At 45.4% G+C, this 24,514-nt stretch overlaps 3 protein-coding genes across 3 annotated transcripts; 2 read left to right on the top strand and 1 right to left on the bottom strand.

The window, feature by feature from the left end:
- The first annotated feature begins 275 nt into the window (after positions 1–275).
- Positions 276–4,730, top strand: LOC129174249 (ATP-dependent zinc metalloprotease YME1L1-like). Its single transcript, XM_054766023.1, has 18 exons — positions 276–453; positions 826–945; positions 1,057–1,225; positions 1,306–1,401; positions 1,468–1,574; positions 1,644–1,794; positions 1,882–1,989; positions 2,100–2,267; positions 2,351–2,503; positions 2,581–2,713; positions 2,797–2,859; positions 2,925–3,037; positions 3,314–3,469; positions 3,547–3,698; positions 3,767–3,893; positions 3,975–4,048; positions 4,116–4,202; positions 4,276–4,730. Exons 1-18 carry the CDS (start codon positions 421–423, stop codon positions 4,414–4,416), a joined length of 2,151 nt encoding a protein of 716 aa, XP_054621998.1. The 5' UTR covers positions 276–420; the 3' UTR covers positions 4,417–4,730.
- Positions 4,731–4,810: 80 nt separating this feature from the next.
- Positions 4,811–11,932, top strand: pks1 (polyketide synthase 1). Its single transcript, XM_054766022.1, has 6 exons — positions 4,811–5,066; positions 5,134–5,287; positions 5,708–5,868; positions 5,940–6,143; positions 6,205–6,386; positions 6,483–11,932. Exons 1-6 carry the CDS (start codon positions 4,949–4,951, stop codon positions 11,862–11,864), a joined length of 6,201 nt encoding a protein of 2,066 aa, XP_054621997.1. The 5' UTR covers positions 4,811–4,948; the 3' UTR covers positions 11,865–11,932.
- A 279-nt stretch (positions 11,933–12,211) lies between these two features.
- On the bottom strand, positions 12,212–22,715 carry LOC129174247 (phenolphthiocerol/phthiocerol polyketide synthase subunit C-like). The gene is made up of 8 exons (XM_054766021.1): positions 22,554–22,715; positions 22,373–22,475; positions 21,752–21,810; positions 21,201–21,354; positions 20,713–20,873; positions 20,433–20,639; positions 20,165–20,346; positions 12,212–18,021 (listed from the first exon to the last, which is right to left on the bottom strand). The coding sequence occupies exons 3-8, from the start codon at positions 21,807–21,809 to the stop codon at positions 12,499–12,501; spliced, it is 6,285 nt and encodes a 2,094-aa protein (XP_054621996.1). The 5' UTR covers position 21,810; positions 22,373–22,475; positions 22,554–22,715; the 3' UTR covers positions 12,212–12,498.
- Positions 22,716–24,514: the final 1,799 nt, after the last annotated feature.

Here is a 24,514-nt window from a genome sequence, read left to right as displayed (position 1 = left end):
TTTATATGTATACTCACTACTTAATGTTTAATTTTCTTCACAAAACCATTTTTATCAGACATTGTTAAAATTGTAACAGGCATGACATACAGGATACAGAATAGAGCCCCGTTTGCTTTCATTAGCGCATTGTGAAATACCATTGTGAAATATGTTTTTCAAACTAACAACTGTAGCTTAAAATCCCCTTGGCCACTCTTAAAAAAAACAAAACAACAAACACTGAAAAAGCGTTAAACTGTCATCGAAGGGGCCTGCGTTTGTATGACGTCAATTTGTAGTTCTTTTGTACCGCAGATCCCGGAGGAGTAGCCATTTGCTGTTTTTACCTAAACAGCCTGAAAGTTGTGTAACAGACAAAACAAAAGGACACCGATCCGGGACTCGACGCTCCATACACGCGGTCTAATTCGGCTAAAAATGTTTTCCCTGTCGTCCTTTCAGCCACAACAGGTAAGTAGAACTGCTGCTTTTTGGTCAAGCCACCTAACTGTCTCTCAACTTGCCTTCCCTGTAATGTAGAGAAAGTGTCATTTCTGTTGCCTGGAGACATGTTATCATATCTGTTTGTGTAATTATCAGCACTATCCTTGCCTCAATGACAGGAGTGTTTACCTAATGTTAGCATTAGCGTGTTATACTGTGACATTGGCATACATAGTCGAACGTGCGGATGTCATCATGCTATTGGTTCACAATAAAATTATAAAGATTCTAGTGAATTTTGGCTAGTAAATTTTGAAGAAAGATGAAGGGCATGGAAAGGTGTGGGCCAAGTCACGTTGTGATTTGAATGTTGACAGTTGTCATGTTTCTCCCCGTCAGATGATTGTGCCCCTCAGCCAGCTCATCAGTGCGCTCCACTCCCTGAAGAACTCAGTCACAGCTTCAGTGCAGACCCTACACAAAGACTTCACTGCTGAGCCCACCTGGCTTCCAAAAGAGGTAACACGGCACGTGTAGAATGCAGTTAAATACACACAAACGTATAATGCAACCATAATAAAGTCAATTGCGACAAATAGTACAGATTTATTCTTTTTCCCCTCGCTGCAGCCCAGTGCGAGTCTCCGGGAGCTGGGTCTGTCGGACATCAGCGGGAGTCAACTGGATGATTTGCTCAGCAGGTTGCTGCCCGATTTCGGACGAGAGGAACCCCCCACCGTCCCTTCTATATGGAGGACAACTCATGTTTCTGCAGACACTTTCTTTCACAACAAGCACGGTGGGTCCTCAGTGATGGCAAAATGCTGCACAGGTGAGACTCTGGTTTGTTTTCATTATTTGTGTTTTGTGTCATCACAGGGTTCTCACACAGAAGACAAGGGGGGTTTGCCTCGTCGATATTCCATAACCACAGACCTCTTAAAGAACTTTGTTCAGAGCTTCAGTTTTTACCCTGTAAGAAAATGCATTCAAATCACAGGTTACACATGTCCACTGAATTTTGTCTGTTTGTGGTGTCAGTGTTGGTCCAGAGTCGAGGTTTCAAGACTCACAGATCAAAGACCAGACGAAGAGAATATGGTCACGATGTCCCTTTGGAACCTGAATCCGAACGGCCCTTCATGAAGGTCAGCATCCGAAACATAAAAATAAATAAATCGCACTCAAAAGGTGAGTCTAAGATTTTTGTTTTGTAGGCTTTTCTGACAAGAGAAAGGGCACCAGAGCTGCAGTCCATGGACCAACTTATAAAACATAAGAACCTTCCCGAGAGCCAACATGAGGCCTTCAAGTCGGGCTTCTCAGAGGGCTTCATGCAATCTCAGGGCATTGTACAGAGAACACAAGGCAGGTTTGCTTGTCCAGCAGATTGGATAAGAACTCCCTTTTTTCTTGCGTATTCTTTAAAATATATATTTTTTTAACTCTTTCCAGAGGGCTTGAGGAAAATCAGACTGATTGTGATGGTGTGTTTACTGATGGCCTTTATTGGTGTCGCAAGAGCCCCCTTTCTCTCGGGGAGAGGCTCCTTTTCTGACGCTGGTTTGTTTCCCTTTCTCTACTTGTTCATTAACTAATACAAATGCACGCACACATCAGCAATAGTAACACCCTCATTACAAGACATGAAGCTGGTTTCCTGGCTGTCACAGTGAGGTTCCGCACCAGTGTTCTGGGCTCGGCTATCGACCCCACGCAGATGAACGTGACTTTCGAGCATGTGAAAGGAGTGGAGGAGGCAAAGAACGAGCTGCAGGATGTTGTGGAGTTCCTCAAGAACCCCCAAAAGTTCACCGTGCTGGGTGGGAAGCTTCCCAAAGGTATGACGGGTTCACTTCACATCTTGTTTTGCTGTCTCCATTTGATTGTTTTCAAAATGGTGACGATCTGACGCCTCCCTCAGGGATACTCCTGGTGGGGCCGCCCGGCACAGGGAAGACCCTGCTGGCCCGAGCTGTTGCCGGTGAAGCGGATGTGCCTTTCTACTACGCCTCGGGGTCCGAGTTTGATGAGATGTTTGTGGGTATTGGCGCCAGCCGCATCAGGAACCTCTTCAGTAAGTTTCGGCTTCTAAAGAACCGGACTGAGACCAGAGAGCACAAACGCTGATTGATTTTTTTTTTTTTTTTGCAGAGGAGGCCAAAAATAACACACCTTGTGTCATCTTCATTGATGAACTAGACAGCGTCGGGGGGAAGAGAATAGAATCTCCAATACATCCTTACTCCAGACAAACCATCAACCAGCTTCTGGCTGAAATGGACGGGTCAGTCCTTCTCAGCCACACCTTGATGTTTATCCTTTTTAATTAAATCTGACAGAGCGTTCACATACAGATGTTTTGAGCAGGTTCAAGCCAAACGAGGGCGTCATCGTCATCGGCGCTACCAACTTTGCTGAGGCTCTGGATAAGTATGTTTCTCATTTTCAGATGTTCGTCTTTGTGATTGTTATTGATCTTCGCTGCTTCCTGTCAGCGCTCTGGTCCGACCGGGCAGGTTTGACATGCAGGTGACCGTCCCTCGGCCGGACGTGAAGGGACGGACGGAGATCCTCAACTGGTACCTTTCCAAGATTAAAGTGGACTCTGGTAGGTGGAGTTGATTACAGGACACACTGAGAGCCGGGATTCATAATTCTTCTTGTTTTGGATGCTTACAACAGTGTGGAACAGTTTGGGGAAGGTCTTTGTCTGTTCCCCTCACACACAAGATCCATGAAGTAGAACAGAATCATAAATGGATAAATATTCCAAAGTCCTTCACGTTTTGCCTCCTGTAGATGTCCCATTACTTTTGTTCATGTAATGCATGTTATTACTGGCGGTGTCTTTCTTCCAAAAAGTAGCACTTTTGTTCTCGTGCAGGGGCCAACGCTGAGATCATCGCCCGGGGCACGGTGGGCTTCTCAGGGGCGGAGCTGGAGAACTTAGTCAACCAGGCTGCCTTGAAGGCAGCGGTTGACGGGAAAGAGAGGGTCACCATGAAGGAGTTGGAGTTCGCTAAAGACAAGATCCTCATGGGTGAGCACATTCACTTCTGCGGGAAGCCATCAGGAGGAACCGGAAGCGCCTGAAGTCATCACACTTGTCCCCTATAGGCCCTGAAAGGCGGAGCGTGGAGATCGACAAGAAGAACAAGACCATCACGGCCTATCACGAGTCGGGCCATGCCATCGTGGCATACTACACCAAAGATGCAATGCCCATCAACAAAGCCACAATCATGCCTCGGGGGCCAACGCTAGGCCATGTGGGTCCATTAGAAGAAAAGCTCACCTCAAAGTCAGTATGCCTACTCGCACTCCTCTTGTCTTGCAGGTGTCCCTCCTCCCGGAGAATGACCGCTGGAGCGAGACCAGGGCTCAGCTGCTGGCTCAAATGGACGTCAGCATGGGGGGTCGTGTGGCGGAGGAGCTTATCTTTGGAGATGACTATATCACCACAGGTGGGGGTTAACTAAAAAAAAAACACAAAAAAAAAACGTAAGTACCTCATGTATTTTCTATTAATCCTCAGTCCATTTCAGGTGCGTCCAGCGACTTTGATGGAGCAACCAAAATAGCCAATATGATGGTCACCAGGTTTGGCATGAGTGGCAAGGTATTAACACACACACACCTTATTTGGAAAACCGTAAGATGATGTGATGATGTCTGTTGTGCTACAGCTGGGTGTGATGACCTATGGAGATGTGTCTAAACAGAGCCCCGAGACACAAGCCGCCATCGAGCAGGAAGTCAGATTGTTACTGAAGGCGAGTGGTGTTCATAGGATGCAAAATAGTAAAAAAAAAAAAAGATTGACATCCCAATTCCTCTCTTCCGCAGGACTCCTACGAACGGGCTAAAAACATCCTGAAGACATACAAAAAGGAGCACGAGAAGCTGGCCGACGCCCTCCTCAGATACGAGACTCTGGATGCCAAGGAGATCCAGATGGTTCTGGAGGGCAAACCGCTGGACCATTAGCCCCATAACCCCCCCCCCCCCCGCGCCCCCGCCCCCGCCCCGCCTGACTTGTGTACATAAGACATTGCTGGGATTAATTTACTGAATTTAGTTTGTTTTTTTAAAATAAATGTTTAATTTGATGGAGAGTATAAACAACCTTGAGGTGCATCATAAATCTAAACATCATAAATGGTGCTTCTATTTATTTATAACCTTCAAGTACCTCACGTAGAACTCATTTATGTTGCAACTATTTATGGTGAAATGTTATCCTTTTCTTTTGAATTAGTGATCTTTTGATGTGCTCACCTGTTAAATGATATGAGATGAAACGTGTGCCCTGATGCTTACAAATAAAGGTCACTCTTACTCAAAGTCACCTCATTGTCTAATGGGGGCGGGGAAATTACCATGGAAAAGGCACTCAAATGTGACTGCTTCCAATAATTATTATTTAAGGCTAGAATTGGTTCCACGGGAACTGCAAGACAACACATAAGGACATTGTTGCATCCTCTGTTGTCCCCTTCTCTTAAGTGGTTATAAAAGCATGAGTGGGATCATGAGCTCTTCAAAAGCACCGAAGAAGACGGAACACTACACTTCAACAATGGAGGATGCAGATGATGATGTTGCTGTCATTGGGATTGGATGCAATTTCCCTGGAGGTACACTATGATTTATTACTTTCAGTGCTACATTTATCTGCATCATTTGTCTTTTTTTTTTTTTAAGGTGAAGGCTTGGACAATTTCTGGAAGGTTCTATTAGAGGGGAAAAATTGCATTGTTGATATTCCAGCAGACAGGTTTGATAGGAATTCCTGGTATGATCCTGATGACAAGAAACCTGGAAAGACTCAAACCACCAAAGCTGCTTTTATAGACGGGTGAGCATGCGTCTTGTTCAAACAATTCAATCATAGATGAAAAATGTAGATTAGACATTTTCTGAAATTTAGGAAGTTTATTTTTAAACATCTAATTTTAACAAAGTATTTTTTTTAAGTTTTGTAATATATTTTTTAAATAAAATTTGAAATTTCAGTCTGTTTAAAATATACTGTATTTTATAATTGTCAAATTGCAATATATGACTATTACACTACTGTTGTTTGACTTTTTTTTTTTTTTTTTTAAATAAAACTATTCTTCTTTCATGGCTATAATAATTCTTTGTTGACCAATCAGTGAGCTACACTGTGTTAAACTCCACCCACGAGAAACCCTTCCTCTGCAGTCAGTCGCCAAAAAGTGGTACTCCATCACTTCAATGCAAGACAGTAAATTGTGACCATCTGCTCTTTCAGCTTTAACGAGTTCGACCACAAGTTTTTTGGCATCGCCGAGGCCGAGGCGGATGTCATGGACCCCCAGCAGAAGCTCCTCCTTCAGTGCGCCTACAGGGCGCTGGAGGATGCCGGCATCCCCATGGAGCACGTCAGCGGAAGCAGAACCGGAGTTTACATCGGTCTCAGTGATGTTACTCCACAATATAATCCATGCCAAGATGGGCATTTAATAACATGATCTGTGTTGCAGGCCTTATGAACAGAGACTATGAAATGCTCCGAAGTAACAGCGCCGACACTATAAGTCACTACAACGCCACGGGGACGGCCATGAGTGTCGCCGCCAACAGAATTTCCTTTGTTTTCCATCTGACTGGTCCCTCTTTTGCCATCGACAGTGCTTGTTCCTCATCCTTGGTGGCTCTGCACGTAGCTTGCCAGGCTTTAAAGCAAGGTATGAAATAAATGCATGACGCTAATTTGTTGTGTAGGTTCCTAATTTGCCTTCTAACTAGGGGACTGTGAGATGGCTCTATGTGGAGGTGTGAACTGCATCATAGAGCCCAGAGTCTTTGTTGCTCTCAGCAAGGCCAAGATGATCTCACCAGAAGGTTCTAGCAAGCCTTTCTCCAGCAGAGCAGACGGCTACGGCAGAGGAGAAGGCTGTGGGGTCCTTTTACTTAAACCACTTAAAAATGTGAGTCAATGGACAATACAATATCAGTAAAAGTGAACTCCAGCATGTACAGTGACACTGTAAAGTGTTCCTAATGATGCTACTCTTCTTCCAAAGGCGCTACAAGACCGCAACCGAATTTGGGGCATCATTGCCAAAACAGCCGTAAATCAAGATGGACAATCCGTGTCACCAATCACCAAGCCCTCCTTGCATCAACAAGAAGAGCTGCTACAGAGAATTTACTCCCAGTGCGGCCTCGCCACTATCCAGTACATTGAGGCTCATGGAACCGGAACCCCGATTGGCGATCCGACAGAGGTGGCTAGCATCTCAAACGTCATCACCCAAGCTAAACATCGCGGTCCAGAGACTCTGTGGATCGGCTCAGTTAAAGGGAACATTGGACACACTGAATCTGCAGCAGGGGTGGCTGGTGTCATCAAGGTGCTCCTAATGATGAAGCATGAGACCATTGTTCCTTCTGTTTTCTACTCCAAAGAGTGTTCTATCCTAGACATGATGAGAATGAGTGTTCCTACAAAAGCTGAGAGGTGGAGGACCAATGGTGAGCGGGTGGCCGGGATTAACAGCTTTGGCTTTGGAGGCACAAATGCTCATGTAATTGTAAGACAGCATCGAGAGGCCACGAGCTCTGCACAGATCCCAAAAGACGGTCCAAAAATGTTTGTAACATCTGCAGCCTCTGAGAAATCCTTGATCCAAACCCTCGCAGACACACAACATATGCTTCTCAGCGGCCGAGCAGCTGACGTGCAGGCGTTGTGCTACACATCAGCTTGTGGGAGGAGCCACAGGAAGCACAAATACCGGAAGGCGATCCTGACATCGTCCCTTGTGGATTTGCAGCATCAGCTGGCATTAAAAGAAAAGGTGGAGTGGACAAAGTCAGACAGGGAGGTGGTGTTTGTGTTTAGCGGAAACGGTGTTGCCTTCAGGGGCATGTGCAAAGAGCTTTTTAGGAATGTTCCCGTCTTCCAAGACAAGGTGAAAGAAGTGGAGATCCTCTTTCAGAAACACAAACACATCACAATCAGTCCATGGCTTACTAGCCAGCTCGACACTGATGACCTAAGCCAGCCAGATGTTGTCCAACCGCTACTTTTCGCCTCTCAGGTCGCCATAGCCTCCCTGTTGAAGCACTGGGGCATCCAACCTGACACGGTGCTCGGACACTCCTTGGGAGAGGTCGCCGCCGCTCACTGCTCGGGACTCTTATCTCTGGAGGACGCCGTCAAAGTGGTTTACCAGCGCAGTAGCCTTCAAAGTAGGGTCACTGTTGGGAAGATGCTTGTCGTCAGCAATGCTGCAGTAGAAAAGGTCCTAAGAATCCTTCCAGACTTCTCTGGGAATGTTTGCGTGGCTGCCTTTAACAGCCCGCTGTCTTGCACTTTGTCAGGAGATGCGGAGGCTGTAGATCTCCTCTATGAGAAGCTGAAGATGATGTACATGCATGAGAATATCTTTCTCCATATCTTAGATGTTCCAGCAGCTTACCACAGTCATTTAATGGATCCTATCGTTGAAGATGTTCAGAGAACTTTAGATTGTTTGGTTGTCAACAAGTTGGAGTGCAAACTGTTTTCCACACTGACAGGGCAGGAGTGTGAGCATGGTGACTTTGGAACAGGTACCTACTGGGCAAAGAACATCAGGCAACCAGTTCTGTTTGAGCAAACCCTGCGTGCAGTTGCCAAAAACAAGCTTCCAGGGAGGAACATGGTCTTTGTGGAGATTGGACCACGTAGAGCTCTCCAAAGAAACATACTGGAGACCCTCGGGTATGAAACTATAGTTCTCTCCTCTGTTGACCCACGAAGAGAATATGAAACCATCTTGTCCACAGTGGGGAGATTATTTGAGCTGGGCATCAACGTGCATTGGCAGGAGATCTACAGAGGTTATGAAACGCCAGCCACAGCATGCCCGGTCTATCATTTTGACAACACAAAGAAGGAATTGCATTTTGAGGATGTCAGAAAAGGAGAATCATCTCCTCTTTCACCACATTTGCTCGTATTCCCAATGACGCAGCACAACGAATACAAGTGCAACCTGTCGGTGGAGAGCGTGGCATATCTCTGGGAGCACAAACACAACGGTGTCGCTATCGTGCCCGGCGCCTTCTACGTGGAGCTGGCGTTCACCTCCTTGATGGCACATTTAAAACCAAAGATGCCCGTCTCCTCTGTGCAGATCAGTGTGACGTTTCACAAGCTGCTTCGTGCTGACAACCACCAGCTGAAAGTGACATTTGGCGAAAATGAATTTACAATACGTTCCTCTGCCACCACTCATGCCTCAGGTACCTTTAGGTGCACAGAGTGTCCAGCTTTCATAGAGGAACCCAGCATTCATCCAGAGAGGATCTTAAAAAGGTGCACTTTGATTGTAAAGACAAATGAGATCTACTCCATTCTTTCCAAAGCGGGATTTGACTATGGCTCTGTGTTCAAACAACTTCACGATGTGCATTTTGGGGATGAATTCAAAGAGGTGCTGACAAGAATTAAAGTACCCGAAGACCTCCTCAAGGATCTTCACAACTATTTCCTCCACCCTGTGCTCTTGGACTACTTCATGCAAATGACTGCAGTGGTAGCCATGAGGAGTCTCACAGCCAAGCAGGCATTCCCCTCCGCTATTGGCAGTGTTGTCATTTCAGGACAACCGCAAGAGGATATGTTTATTTACATGCGGGCAACTCATGAGACTCCTAACTTCCTTGAAGTGTGTGGTTGCTTTGCCAGCAGAGGTGGAGACGTACTTGTAGAACTTAAAGACGTAAGGCTCACGTTCATGGGCGGTTGCTCACCTGCTCCTCAGGCACTGTTATTCCACAATGAAATCACTCCAGTCCCAGTTGAGTCTAGTTATGATCGGAAGATAAGAGCGTTAGTTTTTGCAGACAAGCTGGGCATCACTGAAGCACTTAGGCCGTACTTGCATCCGGAGTCCTTCACAGTGGTGGACACAAACCACCTAAGACATGTAGTTCGACATGCACTTGATGCCAACTTGAGAGACGTTCTCTTCATTTGGGCCGCAGATGATCTCAGTCACATGTCACCTGATAAGACACTGGAGCGCCTGGTGACTTGCTGTGAGTTATTCCGGCAGGTTGTTCTAGCCTTGAAAGAGGGCAGCCATTCTTGCACCGTGCGCGTTATTACCTACAGGTCCTCAGAGAAGATGGTTGACTGCATGAGTTCTGGTTTTGTGCTGTCTGGTATGACAAGAGCTTGTGCAGCAGAGATAGCTGGCATCTCTTTTCAGCTGATTGATTTGACATCGCTAACCAGAGAGGACACTGAATGTCTCGTTGGCGTCATTAACGGCTGCAAACAAGAAGAAGTCATTGTTGGTCAAGGAAAGGCGTCCACAGTAAGGTTAACTTGTACTCCCACAGTGGACAGAGTGTCTTTAAAGCGTGACAGACGCTCAGTTAAAGATTTTGTCCTGCAGACTAGTCATCCTTACAAAGTGCAAGGCTTGACAGCCGCCCCACATGACTTGAATGATGTCTCAGTCCCGCGGGGAGCTGTTGAGGTTGAGCTAACAAACATTTGCGTGTATTCATCTGATTACTTCCCTGTTACCCTTTCACACCTGCATTTTGGGAAGACGCTGTACTGGAACAACTGTGCTGCACAACATCATCACACACTTCTGGCTCTCGATTTTAGCGGCGTCGTGACTGCTGTTGGGAAAGATGTCTGTGGCATAAAAGTGGGTGACCGTGTTGCATCGTGTTATCCAACTGTGGCCACAGCGAGGGTTGTCGTTCCTGATTCTCTGTGTTACGGCATCAAGACGCTCCCGTTTCTGGAGGAATCTCCAATTGTGTCTTTCTTCATCCTGGCATGGGAGATCCTGCAGCGAGCCCTTCCCACTGTGAAAGCACAAAAACAGAATAAAATGGCAATCATCACGCCAAACTTAGCCTCTGTGTTTATGAAAGTTTTAGCGTTGACAGCCAACCGCTCGGGCTGGAATGTATCCTGTTCACCACATTTGATGACGGAAGCTTCTGATCCATGCCAAGCTTTTGTTTTCCTGCCTCCCATTGACAACTCCTGGAAGGAACTACAAGATGACGACGACCATGAGAGACATGTTGTTTTTGTGAATAACACCCACATGTCGTCCTCATGCTGGGCTGCGTTCAAGAGCATCCGTATGCACATGCTGGATGTGACTTGTGTCCTTCAAAGAGCTTACCTCAAGGTGCAAGGCGGCGCCATCTTTAAGTGGCTCACGTCTCTTGGCTTTGATAGAGCATCCCTGCCTATTAAAAGTAAGACATTTCAAACGCCACACATAGCAGAAGCGCAGACTGATGACTCCTACTTTGCCACAAAGACCGTGCGCCAAGTGGTTTTACAGCATAGCTACCCAGTGTCTGACATCCCTCTGTTGGCCAGGCCGAGACAACTCTTCAAAAAACATTCCGTTTATGTCATCACTGGAGGTCTCACCGGTTTGGGGCTCGAGACGGTGAAGTTCATTGCCAGCAACGGTGGCGGTTGTATCGTGACGCTCTCCAGACGCACACCGACACATGAAACACAATCTGAACTGGATCTCATCCAAGGAAGGTATGACGTCATCATCATGAGCCTCCAGTGTGACGTTTCTGTGCTGCAGCAGGTGGTGGACGCCATCACCGAGATTGAACGAAGATTCAGTTCTTGTCCCATTAAAGGGGTGTTTCACAGTGCCGCGGTGCTCCACGATGCATTCATCGACACCCTAAATGAGGCGCTCCTGCTGAAGGTGCTGCAGCCTAAAGTCAGTGGAGCCCTAAATCTTCACCATGCAACACTTTCAAAGAATCTTGACTTTTTTGTGTGCTATTCCTCCATCTCTTCAGTCATCGGCAATGAGGCCCAGTCGAACTACGCAGCGGCAAATTCCTTCCTGGACGCCTTCTGTCATTACCGCAGAAACCTCGGCCTGGCTGGACAGTCCATCAACTGGGGGCCTTTGAACCTCGGCCTCCTGTTCGACAAACATCACATCCAAAATCTTCTGGAGGCAAAGGGATTGGCAGTTATGGATGTGTGCGAGTTTCATGGAGCTCTCGCAGAGGTTCTACTCACGAACAGACCTCAGCAGCTCGTATGCAAGTTCACCTTTAAAAACACTCTTTCACAAAACAACGTACTAAAAGAACAACTGCATACCTTAGCGGAGCGGAAGGACAACATGGTGAGCGGTGAGCTGGGACCTCTGCAGCAGTCTTGCCCACGCGGAAGCATGAGACGTATCATCAGTGATATAAGCAACTATGGGGAAGACGAGCTGGATGACGACGTCACTCTGGCATCACTGGGCATCGACTCCATGCTGGCCATGACCCTGCAGAGTCAGATATATAGAGAGACAGACGTTCACGTACCTTTGGTCAGGATACTGGAGCCGAACACTACAGTGGCTAGTTTGGAAACACTTGTGATGAATATTAATACCATGTGATACATCAGAGCATGGCAACACCATCACACTCTTGTGGTATTTGTCTCAAATGTATGGCATGTGCAATGAAAAACAAGGAAAATGTGTTCATGACTACAATCAGACATTTATTTCTGCCACACTGTAATAAAAAGTGCTTAAATGTTGACACTCAAATAGTATGTCACTTCATCTATTGAGTGATACAATACAAACACAGCTATAATACATAACTGTACAATGCGAGGGCATTTTATTAGCATGTTTTCGAGTCCATAATAGGTGTCCATTGTTTAATCATTCCCATAAAGCCGATAAATATCATCAATGCTGATAAGAATGATCGCCTGCAAGACACGTGAATGATGAACAAGTAAAAAAAAAAAAAACTTTCCATGGATGTCTGTTATCTCTACAGAACCTTCAGACCTTGAGATAATTACAACAATCACAACAGTGTCAGTCAGGACACATTTTATACTTAAATGTCCCACATACCAACCGTGATCAGGATTAAAATCTGCTGGAAACAGCGCTCGCATCAGTCGAAGGTTGCTTATTAGTTCCATCTCTGCTCCCCTTCATCAAGCTCACAGCAAAGTCTGTCAGGACGCACTTAGTACTGAAATTTCCCACATATCAACAGCGATCAGGCTTAAAATCTGGTGGAAATTGCGCTCACGTCAGTTGAGAGTTGATTATTAGTTCCATCTCTGCTCCCCTCGCTCAGGATGGCCACCACTGTCGACAGTGTGGCGTTGGGGTCCAACAGTTTCACCAGAGGCATGTTGACGCCTCGGTCCTGATAGATGAGGTTTTGCAGTGTCATGGCCTGCATGGAGTCGATGCCGAGTGTTGAGAGCAGAGTATCGTCTTTCACGTCGCCCGCCTCCAGGCCCACGGTTTTGGTGAGCAGCAAAACAACATAATCCCTCGCTGGGACTTCCTCAGTGTTTTTATTTTCAGAGTCCAACTCTCTGGACTTTTGGAAAGCTTGCTCCACCAGCGCGGACAGCCGTAAGGTCAGAGCTACATTCTGAGAGAGCACGTTGAAGCGAATGTTTCTGAAGTGAAAGCGGCACACGGCCTGTTGGGGTCGGTTGATGAGCAAGCATTGCTCCAAACTTTTGTGGATCTCTGCCACCTTCAGAACCATCATGCCCTTGTTCTCCAGGAACCGATGGAATATCTCTTTGTTCAGGAGGAGCCCAAGGTTCAGAGCTCCCCAGTTGATGGACTGTCCGGGCAGGCCCAGCATGCGCCTGTACTGACAGAACAAGTCCAGGAATGTGTTTGCTGCCGCGTAGTTTGTTTGCGACGCATTTCCCAGAAAGCCTGATATGGAGGAGTAACAAACAAAGTAATCTAACTGGCAGCTCAGTGTTGCATGGTGCAAGTTAAGCACACCATTCACTTTGGGTTTGAGAACTTCCTCATAGAGGGATCTGTCAAGGGCTTCAATGAGCCCATCATGCAAGACCACCGCGCTATGAAACACTCCTCTGATTGGACACCCTTCAAACTTGAGCTGGATGGCATCCACAACTTTGTGCACTTGCTCCGACACTGATATGTCGCACTCCATGCTGACAATGCTGTTCCCACACTGTTTCTCTATGTTGCCTATCTCTTGCTGCACCTCTGCGGATGGCTTTCTCCTGGAGAGGATGACGATGAACTTGCCTCCCTTTTGCGAGATGAACTTGACCGTTTCAAAGCCCAGCCCGGTCAGACCGCCTGCCACGATGTACACCGCTTTCTTTCGGAAAAGCTGCTTTTTTGTGGGCAGCACCGGAATGTCTGATATTAATGTGGAAGGACCTTTTTCTAGAGCTACCACAGCCAGGTTCTTTGCACTGAAGTAGGACTCTGAATAAAGGTTGTGGATTTTTTCAGATGTGACACTCTGAAAGGTGAAACTTGTGAGGCCAAATTTCTTAGTCAGGTTCAAAGACTTGAGCCAGTGGTAAACACGCAGCCTTCGAGCACTCAGCGATCCTTTTTGCAGAATGACTGCCAGATCAATCGTCTGCACATGGACATTTTCTTGGACACTCTGGAGCAGATCCTGGGCAATCAAAAGCTGTGTTTGAGACTCACGAACAAGGACAACATTCTGGACAGCAGGAAAGTTGCATATTTTATCCATCAAACATTTGTCATATGGAGGCAGGATTATGAAAGCATCCATTTGATTGGCATCTACAAACAAGCCGTTGCACTGTGTTCCAACAAGCACGTTCCACCCTAACTTCTGAGATGCAAGCTCCAAAACCTTGACCAGAGCAGAATCAGGAACAGAAGATACAATGCCTAAGTTTTGCTTAGCTCTAGGCAAGACTCGAAACAGTATCTCCCATGCCAGCACAAAATAGGACAGACAGGGTGTTGATTGAAGGAAGGGAAGGCGTTTGGTGCTGTAGCACACATCTTGTGGAACCCTCACCCTACTGGCTGCCACCACAGGGTAACAGGAAGCCACAGAGTCACCCACTTTTAATTTCTTGACCTCCTTTCCGACCCCTGTAACAACACCGCTGAAATCAAGCATGAGTAGCTTGTGGTTCTGGGAGGAGTGTTTGTTCCAGTACAGCGTGTGACCAAAGTTCACATGCGAGGCGCTGACAGGGAAGTAATCAGACGAGTGGACACATACTTTAGTGGGCTGAATTTCAACAAAAGTATCACTTATTTTCTCTGCCTCAGCGTCAAAATGGACAGCAGTAAGTCGGCTCATCGAAAAAGCATCTCCAGTCTGAAGGATGCAGGGTTCATACGTGCTGGAGGTGAAACTCCCTTCAGAGTTTGCAGTTAATTCAGGAGTGGTACGCTCAATGGAGGGTTTGAGAATGACCCCGTCTTTCACCACCAGTTCCGGGTACTTGCTGCAAGGATACGCTCGTAGGACCTCAGACAGAGCTGTGATGTCCTTAGCAGAGACAGAGCTTATGTCAACCAACTGGAATGAAAGCTCTGGTATCTCTGCAGCAAAAGAGCGAGTCATGCCGACGATGGCAAAGCCTGGATTGACGTGATCGACTGTTAGTTCAGATGAACAGTAGGTTACTGCTCGGATGGAATTTGGGAAGCAAATTTGCTTGAGCTCTAAGACAACTTGGCGGAACGTTTCGCAACAGTTGGCCAGATTCTGCAGGACGAGGTCGGGCATGAGTGAGTTCAAGTTCTCTTTGCCCCACAAGAACAAGACCTCATCAAAGTTGTCCTTAATGTCTGTGATATTGAGGTTTGCCAAGAGTGCTGGAAAGCCACTGCTTAAGATCTCTTTCGCATATGTAAAAGAAATGTAGCGAGATCTGGAGTCCAAGTGTTGCTGTAGACATTTTGAGATCCCTATGCGGTCAGAGAAGACCAAAGCCTTAGGAGGTGGATCATTTGTGATCCCCTCGGGAATGACGCTGAAATGGTTATGATAGAAGTACTCCTCAACCACATGAGAGTGACTGCCAAGGTATTTGATTAACACGTGCTTCACCTCAACCAAGACGTTGCCATCTCTATCTGCAAAGCACCCACAGACCTCAAAGTGGTCCACACCGACGTCTGTTGCCCTCAAGTAGACAATCATTTCATCTTTCAAGGGCTCCGACACTGTCAAACTTCCAATCTTGGCAGGAAATCCCGGTCTGCCAGCAAAAATGTGCTCTACTGTGACTGGCAGAAGTTGCATGAGGAAGTCCAGCACAACGGGATGAACAAAATAGTCGTGCAACTGAGGCAGCAGTTCCTCTGAAACTGTGACAACAGCATAGGCCTCTTTCAGGTCTTCCCCATAGTGAACATTGGCCTTATTCTGGAAGACATCTCCATACTGAAAGCCTCCTTGGGAGAGATAACCATAAAATTCTTCATAGGTCACAACAGATGTGCATCGTTTGTAGATGCTATTTAGGTCGATGTGCTGCTCTTCTAATGGTCGCTCTTTTTTCACTTCAACCACGCCTGATGCGCATGTGGCTGAGGATGAGAACACAGTGAAGCTCGCTTCATTCTCTTTTTGCTCGAGCTGCACCTTCATCTCTGGGGGGTTCGGAGTTAAGATGAACGGGCTGTGAAAATGGACACTAAGCTGCAGTGCGTTGAGAGGGACCTTTGGTTTGGCACTGGCCATGAATGCAGCCAAGCCCAACTCCGCATAGAAAGACCCAGGAATGATGGGAACTCTGTTGTGTTTGTGTTCTTTCAGGTAGAAGACAGAATCGGACACCACATCACAGCTGAATGTGTTCTTTTCACTTCCTGTGGCACAGAGCACTGGGTGATTACTCACGGTGTTTTTCTGAGCACCTTTTATGATCACATCCCTGTCCGAACAATCAAATTGGTATTTTGGGAAGGGCAGTGGCACCGCCTCATATCCTGCATAGAAGGTGTTCCAGTCTACCTGGACACCGAGCTCAAAGAGCTTGGAAACCACGGACAAGAGTGTCTCGTGGTCTTTGTCTGGCTGCAGCGAGGCAACGACAGCTGTGTCATTCCCCACAGTTTCCATGATGTTCCTCTGGAGGGCTCTCCTTGGACCCACCTCCACAAAGACCAAACTCTTCTTTCCTCCACTCGCTGATCTGACTGCCTGCTCGAAAGCAACTGGCTCACGAATATTCCTAGCCCAGTAATCACCTGAGCAGAAATCCCCTCGCTGTGCCTCCTCACCTGTCACCGTTGAGAAAAGCCGTGTGCTGAGCTCATTCTCCTCCAAGGAACCGATTGCTTCCCTGATTTTTGGCAGAATTGGATCCATCATGTGACTGTGATAAGCAGCAGGGACCTCCAGCACCCGGATGAAGAGGTTCTGACTGTTAGCTGAACTATTTAGCTCTTCCTGGAGGTTTTCTATTGCATCCGCATCCCCTGACAGGGTGCAAGACTGCGGGCTGTTGAAAGCAGCCAGGCAAATTTTTCCAGAGTAACGCGGGAGAAGAGCTGTGACCTCTGACACGGCCATATTGCTGATCACCAGCATTTTTCCCCCAGTGGCTTTGCCCTGGAGAACGCTGCGGAAGTAGATGACTTTTAGGGCGTCCTCAAGGGACAGGAGGCCCGAGCAGTGAGCTGCCGCAACCTCGCCCACCGAGTGTCCCAGCATGGCATCAGCTGTGACGCCCCAGCGCCTGAGCAGAGTGGCTATGCCCACCTGCAGAGCAAAGAGAAGAGGCTGGACCACATGTGGGGCGTTGTAGTCGCTGTGCTCATGCTCGCTCTCAAGCGTGTCCAAGATGCTCAGCGTGCTCAGGCTTCGGTAAACCTGTGAAATATGCTTGATCGTATCTCTGAACACCGGCTCGTGTCGGAGTAGCTGCTTGCCCATGCCGTGATAAGTGACGCCATTGCCGCAGAAGACGAACACTAACTTTGGATCTGACAGGGCTGGGCTTGTATTTCTGCTAACAGCGGCATGTAGCTTCTCTTTAAGGTCAACTAGAGATGAAACCATTAAGGCTCTCCTGTATTTGTGCTTGAGGTGGCTCCTCCTGCAAGCCGCGGTGTACAACAGACAGTCCAGATCCACACTGTCCTCCAGATGTGTGATGGTGTCTTCTAGCGTGAGTGTTAGAGATGTCGATGAATTTGCAGACATGACAAAATATTTGACCTGCCTCCCATTGATCTTTTTGACAGAGTGCGACCGCATGTGCTGTTTGACAATAGCGTGAGCGTTGGTACCCCCGAAGCCAAAATTGTTCACTCCAGCAACCCGTGCTCCCGTTGCTACCCACTTTTCAACATCTTTGGGAACGCGCAGATTAAGAGCTAGGGAATCTACGCTGGCAGTGTCCTCAGAGAAGAACACAGAAGGAACGATGGTCTCGTGCTTCATCATGAGGAGCACCTTGATGACGCCGGCCACCCCAGCGGCAGATTCAGTGTGTCCGATATTGCTCTTTACCGAGCCTATTCTGAGAGTTTCTGAACCGGGAACTCGGGCTTTGGCAATGACGTTTGAGATGCTTGCCGCCTCTGTCGGATCTCCAACCGGGGTTCCGGTCCCATGAGCCTCAATGTAGTGGATGCTGGCGATGTCGTGCTCAGAGTAGATCCTCCGCAGCAGCTCTTCTTGTTGAGTCATGGAGGGCTTGGTGATTGGTGACACCGAGTGGCCATCTTGGTTGACGGCTGTCTTGCTGATGATGCCCCAAATGTGATCCTGGTCTTGTAGAGCCTGTAAAGGCGCAGCAAGGACAAAATCAAACTAAAAAGGTGCCAGCGGTTTAATCCAGCAACTGGATTATCAAACCACCTGAAAAATTGTTAGCCCCCTTCCTGATTTCTTTTTTTGCATGTTTTTTCACACTTTAATGTTTCAGATCATCAAACAAATGTAAATGCAAAAAAAATAATTAAAAAAATCCAAACCTACATGGCCCTGTGTAAAAATGTAATAACTGGCCACCCTTAGCAACAACATCTGCAATCAAGCGATTGCAATAACTTGCAATGAGTCTGTTAAAACGCTGTGGAGGAATGTTGGCCCATTCATTTTTGCAGAACTGCGGTAATTCAGCCACATTGGAGGGTTTTCCAGCATGAAGTGCCTTTTTAAGGTCATGCCTCTCTTTTCTGTGCGCTGTGAGGATATAAATCAGACAGACACCTCTGTACTGCAGGTAATGGGATCCACCTATGCCGCCTACAAAGACTGCTATTAAAACACCTAAAAAAAATGGTTTTTTAGGTGTAGCAACAGGTACATTCATGAGAACATGTAAAACTTACAGTATTTTTCCATATTTTGACCATTCTAAGCATTACTGGAACTTCAAAGTACTTGGCGCATTGATTTCACATAGCAATACAGAAATGAACACCTACACCTATAGCGTTAACCTTTCCAAACTCAGAAATAAAAACACAACAGCAGTGGTGTCAGCGCAAGTATGTAGCCTTACCTTTTTTGTAGTGATCTGAGGCATTGCGGCCGAGTCTGTGGTGAAGCTAGTAGCTAGCCTGTGTGGTGTGGCTAAATGTCAATACGGCAGTTTGATCTGCGTAACAATGTTAATAACAACAACAACAACAACAACAACGTTGCTGTAGCTTGGTTAATATGCACATCACATTATGTGCAAATGGAGCGCTGTTGGCGCTTTTTGGAGTTCTTTTCACAAGACTTAATAGGCAGAATAACAGGGTCCCAAACGTGTTTGAGTAGTATTGTAGGGTATTGAGCTCTCTCTTTTTATATCTTTAGAACGCATAGAAAAGAGAAAGACGTGTGTTCGGCATAAGTATTGTGGATGATGAGCACAATTAAAAAAAAAAAAAAAGTGTAGTTTTCCTTTAAGGTAGAGTCATGAACACTGACCCTAACTGAGGCAAATGAGGCCTGCAGTTCTTTGGATGCTGTTGTGGGGTCTTTTGTGACCTTTTGGATGAGTTGTCAGGGTCATTTTGGTTGGCCGGCCACTCCTGAAAAGTTCACCACTGTTCCATGTTTTCCGCTATTTGTGGATAATGGCTCTCACTGTGGGCCGCACGGTGGTCTAGTGGTTAGCACGTTGGCCAACACAGGGTTCGATTCTCCCTTGGGCATCTATGTGTGGAGTTTGCATGTTCTCCCCGTGTGTGCGTGAGTTTTCTCCGGGTACTCCGGTTTCCTCCCACATTCCAAAAACATACAGGTGAGGTTAATTGGTGACTCTAAATTGACCATAGGTATGAATGTGAGTGTGAATGGTTGTTTGTCTATATGTGCCCTGCGATTGGCTGGCGACCAGTCCAGGGTATACCCTGCCTGTCGCCCGAAGTCAGCTGGGATAGGCTCCAGCATGCCCCCGCGACCCTAATGAGGAGAAGCGGTATAGAAAATGGATGGATGGATGGATGGATGGGCTCTCACTGTGGTTTGCTGGAGTCCCAAAGCTTTAGAAATGGCTTCAGAACCTTTCCCAGACTGACAGATCTCAATTACCTTCTTTCTCATTTGTTCCTGAATTTCTTTAGATCTTGGCATGATGTCTAGCTTTGGAGGTTCGACTTCACTTTGTCAGGCAGATTTCATTTAAGTGATTTCTTGATTGAGAACAGGTGTGGCAGGCCTGAGTTTGGTTGGAGAAATTGAACTCACACAGTTAAGTTATGTTTTAATGCGGGCCAATCACTTTTTCACACAGGGCCATGTAGGTTTGGATTTTTTTCATCCCTTAATAAAAAGTTTCATTTCAAAATTGCATTTTGTGTTCAGTTGTGTTGTCATTGACTGATATTTAAATTTGTTTCTGAAACATTTAAGTTTGACAAACATGCAAAAAAATATTGCTTTATTGCTTCATTTGTAAATAAAGGAGAAACACAGTTGCTGTTACCTTTGTCAGCGGTTTAAGGAGAACGACGCCACAGCCCTCACCTCTCCCGTAACCATCCGCCTTGTTAGAGAAAGGCTTGCTGGTGCCGTCCGGTGAGATCATCTTGGCTTTGCTGAGGGCCACAAACACTCTGGGCTCGATGATGCAGTTGACACCTCCGCACACGGCCATGTCACAATCCCCTGATAGGGTGCACACAGACAAGGTTCTAAATAGTGTTCCTCCGGTTCACCTTTGACAGAATGGATGCTATATTATAAGTTTGGACCTTGTTTGATGGCCTGGCAGGCCAGATGAAGCGCCACCAAAGAGGATGAGCAGGCGCAGTCGATGGACAGCGACGGCCCAGTGAAGTTGAAGATGTACGACACCCTGTTGGCGGCGATGCTCATGGCCAGTCCCGTCCCGGTCCAGTGGTTGATGACGCTGGGGTGCATGTGGGCCGCGTTGGTCTCGTAATCTCTGTTCATGAGGCCTACGACGGAAACAACCAACCATTCACTGGCCACTGCATGGCTGTGACACACAGTGGTTGCAGTTTTTCCTACCAAAAAACACTCCGGTTCTGGTTCCGCTGGCCCTTTCCATTGGAATCCCAGCATTCTCCAAAGCTCTGTAGACGCACTGAAGCAGCTGCTTCTGTTGAGGGTCCATTTGTTCCACTTCACTGTCGCTGATGCCAAAAAACCTGTGGTCGAATTGGTTGAAACTGTCGGGGGGATTAAAAAAAAAAAACTCAACTTTATTCATCAAACATACACAGATTTCAATGTAAATGTGTTGACATTTAATGTAAACATGTCATTCGATGAAGAGCTCCACGTTCTACTTCACTCTTAAAAGGTATTCTTTGACACAAAACTCCTCCAAGAATGCCCAAGAACCTTTTCTCAAACTGTTCCCACAAACTTGGAAGCATACAATTACCCCAAAATGTCTTGCTAATTACAATAATAAAGCGCTGATAAATTCATTAATTGAGTACGAAGCCTCTCGAGATTTTTACAATAATTTTTCAAAGGTCAAAAGTTTGTACCCGTCAAGGAGAGCGGCCTTGGCTGTGCGGGATTTACCCGCCTTGCTGTCATCAGGGTCATACCAGCTGGACAAGTCAAACCTCTCCTTGGGAATAAGCACGGAACAATTGCGTCCATTCACCAGAACCTTCCAGAAATTGTCGAGACCTTCACCTGCATGAAAGAGTCACACTAAGGTTAGAAGTTCCACGGTGGTAGAATTTTTGCATTATATTAGTCTTGTGAATAGTAGTAATTTATACATATACATAACAAATAAATACATTAAGATGACCAGTAATCAGTTATTTCCATTAAAAATACAAAAGTTGGATTTATGAATGCCTTCTGATAAATATAAAATTAGAAAAACACTCCAAAATACACATTTTTCCAAATATAAAAATGTGTTATCACCTGGGAAGATTCAGTTTATAATAAATTAACTTATTATAAAAACTTAATAAATTAAGTTTTATTTGATATAAATAAAAAATCACAAGTAAATATCTAAAAAAAAAAAAAAAACCCACATAAAACAACATATAAATTGTATATAAAAATATCTTACCGCCTGGGAAGTTGCAGCCTATGCCCACCACGGCGATGCCGTCTTCAGCCTGGTCCATCCTCACAGAACATCAGACAAGCAGCAAATCAAAAACCCTCACTCCTTTTTGCATCCGGGGAGCAACATGTACAGTATGATACGATATACACAAACACCGAAGTTATTCCTGTTGGGTCGCATGCCGCTGCATCCACACTAAGACTCTGTGAGAGTGCGCTTATAGTCTTATAGGCAGCCTGTCATCTTCATCAAACATTAATGATGGATTGTATAGACGTGGCCATGGTGATGAAGGAGCCCGGCGCGCGCTTTTATGGGGGGGCCTCGCAAATGATTAGACCGAGTTTAATAAGTAAATCAATATGTTATCTAACAATGAGCTGGAGTGGCATTGAAGCTTATTGCTGATGACTATCTGCCTGTTGAAACATCCCCATCGCAACGCATTTATCACTCCTCCTCAGAGTGAATTTCAATTTTATACCTCGTCTCCATCCTTGAGGAACATTTCCACACAGTACCAACGATACATTTGAGAAACATATGAAGCGACTCGATTGGATTCGTTCCAGTCAACGTGCAATTTGACAGAAGGTGACATGTGCAGGATGCTTTACTTACCTGTTTTCATGCAAGGGCCACCGATGGAGCTTGTAGACCACTCTGCGTTCACACGGTTGGGCTTTTTTGGTGTTTTTTTTTTTTTTTTTTTTGCAGGGTACCACTGATAAAGAAAGGGATAGGGATAGATAAGAAAGCATCTGGCTGCTCAGTACAATGTGTAGTTCATGAAATACATTACCTTTCAGCGGGGTAGGGATGTCCTCCTTTGCAGATAAACTCTTCTGAGTATGCGCATAAGAAAGCAAAATAACCAAATAATAAAGAATAAACAACAACCTCTCAAACTGTTGCGATGAGAGACGTTTTTCTTCTGCATCTTTTGCTTCAGCCTTGCTGCGAGACCGAGTTCATTTGTAAGATGTACAGTACAAGCGCACAGACGGACCAGATGGAGCGTATGTCAGACAGCCAGAAAGTCGATCGCGATGCTTTTATACCACCGAGCAGGAATCATCCATAAAGTAACCCAACGGGAACTGCGAGGTGTAAAAGCACTGATCTCATAAGAGAAGAAGTTGATGCAATAACCTCACAAGAAAAGAATGTGAACGTACAATTTATGAACTGAAGTGACAGCAGGATGATCGCAGCAGAAAAGAATGTCATTCAAAATGCAGAGCCGCTGATGTCTTGTTTATTTATTCTGTCACGACAATTACTGTACATCACTTTGCTGTTACTTCAACACCAAACTAGCCACAGTATGCATTTTGACGGTGAAGAAAGTTCAATTAGCAGCGTTACACAACACTTTCCAAGTGCCTGGCCTTCACTCTTTCACCTATCTGCTGAAAACACTAACTGTTTTCATCAGATACACTGATGCGCTGTTGTACGAATGCATTCAACGTGTAGCTTGCATTTAGATGCTTCATGCAAACAGCAAAATGCACTATTATGAACATTCCGAATGATTGTCAACACTAAACACAAGCGTGGGTGGTTCATTTATTAATCTCCAGACTTAAGAGCAGTTTACAACCTTTATCAATCCACAGTGTTATTAAAAGTGATCTCTTTTTATTGCTGCTTGTTGCAAGGATGGCTACAGATAAACACGAGGACATCGCGTCTAAGCTCCGTCGCATCAGCACAGTGTTTATGAGAAATGTTGATACAGTGGGTCTGTGTGACGCATTCTGTTACAAATACTAATTCATTGTAATAATATATTGGAATATTATAGTCAGTTATTATCCTGGGATACAGTAGACTCCCACTCATCACAGGGGTTACGTGCCACCACCCCCACGAATGGCGAAAAAACACAAATAAAGAGACTATTGAGTCCCAAGAAAGCCGATTTTCGATACTCTAAACAACTATAACAGCTCTGTGCAAAGAAAGTGCGGGTTGGGGCCCATTTATGGCCCGTGGCTGTTTTTTTTTTTTTAATTAGCCTGTGGCACATCCTAAAAACATAATTTAACAAAAAGACTTTAAAAAAAAAAAAAAAAAAAAATCACCAGTGATTTTGCCAGTATAAAGTCAAAATGTTAAGAGGAAAAAGCTGTCATCTAACAAGAAAAAGTCATAATTTTACAAGAACTACGTAATATGAGGAAAAATAAAATAGATATAAAATAAATAGAAAAAAGTTGAATATTACAGAAAAAAATAGACTTTTTTTTTTTAAGTTGTAACATGAAAAAACCCAAAAGGTTGTAATTTTTGGAAAATTAGCTTGGAGAAAAGACTATAGTATGGGAATAGAGTCATAATATTGTGAGAAAAAAAAATTACAAGAAGATGGCAAAAACAGCTGTAATTTTACGAGAAAAAAGTCAAAATATTAAGAGGAAAAAATCATATTCTAACAAAAAAAAAGGCAGTTTCATGACAATAAACTTGAAGAAAAAAAATGATGTAATTTTAGTAGCATAGAATTGAAATATTAAATAATTTTCTTCAAGTTGTAATTTTATGAGAAACAAAACAAAATAAAGTTGTACTTTTGGAAAATTAGGTTAGGTAAAAAGTTTAAATATTAAAAAAATATTACAGAAAAACAGTCAGAATACGATGGAAATAAAGTCATCATATTTTGATAGAAAAATGATAAAGATTATTTTAAAATAATGGGGAGGGGAAGCAAAGACTGAAGTTCAAACTAATACACTTTTTCACACATATCACAAA

This window comes from Dunckerocampus dactyliophorus, chromosome 21 (genome assembly GCF_027744805.1).
Source record: "Dunckerocampus dactyliophorus isolate RoL2022-P2 chromosome 21, RoL_Ddac_1.1, whole genome shotgun sequence".
Lineage (NCBI taxonomy): Eukaryota > Metazoa > Chordata > Actinopteri > Syngnathiformes > Syngnathidae > Dunckerocampus > Dunckerocampus dactyliophorus.
The sequence above is the reverse complement of the archived record's forward strand: the minus strand, read 5'-3'. Positions and strand labels throughout refer to the sequence as shown.

What these genes read in the sequence shown, in the direction of transcription:
- pks1 (XM_054766022.1), top strand. Translation starts at nt 4,949, where the DNA reads ATGAGTGGGATCATGAGCTCTTCAAAAGCACCGAAGAAGACGGAACAC. An exon ending in TGGATGCAATTTCCCTGGAG is followed by an intron (nt 5,067 to 5,133) that starts GTACACTATGAT and finishes TTTTTTTTTAAG; the next exon opens with GTGAAGGCTTGGACAATTTC. An exon ending in AAAGCTGCTTTTATAGACGG is followed by an intron (nt 5,288 to 5,707) that starts GTGAGCATGCGT and finishes CTGCTCTTTCAG; the next exon opens with CTTTAACGAGTTCGACCACA.
- LOC129174247 (XM_054766021.1), bottom strand. Translation starts at nt 21,809, where the DNA reads ATGGACCAGGCTGAAGACGGCATCGCCGTGGTGGGCATAGGCTGCAAC. An exon ending in AGGCTGCAACTTCCCAGGCG is followed by an intron (nt 21,355 to 21,751) that starts GTAAGATATTTT and finishes TCTTTCATGCAG; the next exon opens with GTGAAGGTCTCGACAATTTC. An exon ending in CAGAACCGGAGTGTTTTTTG is followed by an intron (nt 20,640 to 20,712) that starts GTAGGAAAAACT and finishes TTTCCGTCGTAG; the next exon opens with GCCTCATGAACAGAGATTAC.
- LOC129174249 (XM_054766023.1), top strand. Translation starts at nt 421, where the DNA reads ATGTTTTCCCTGTCGTCCTTTCAGCCACAACAG. An exon ending in CCGAACGGCCCTTCATGAAG is followed by an intron (nt 1,575 to 1,643) that starts GTCAGCATCCGA and finishes TTTGTTTTGTAG; the next exon opens with GCTTTTCTGACAAGAGAAAG. An exon ending in GGGTGGGAAGCTTCCCAAAG is followed by an intron (nt 2,268 to 2,350) that starts GTATGACGGGTT and finishes CGCCTCCCTCAG; the next exon opens with GGATACTCCTGGTGGGGCCG.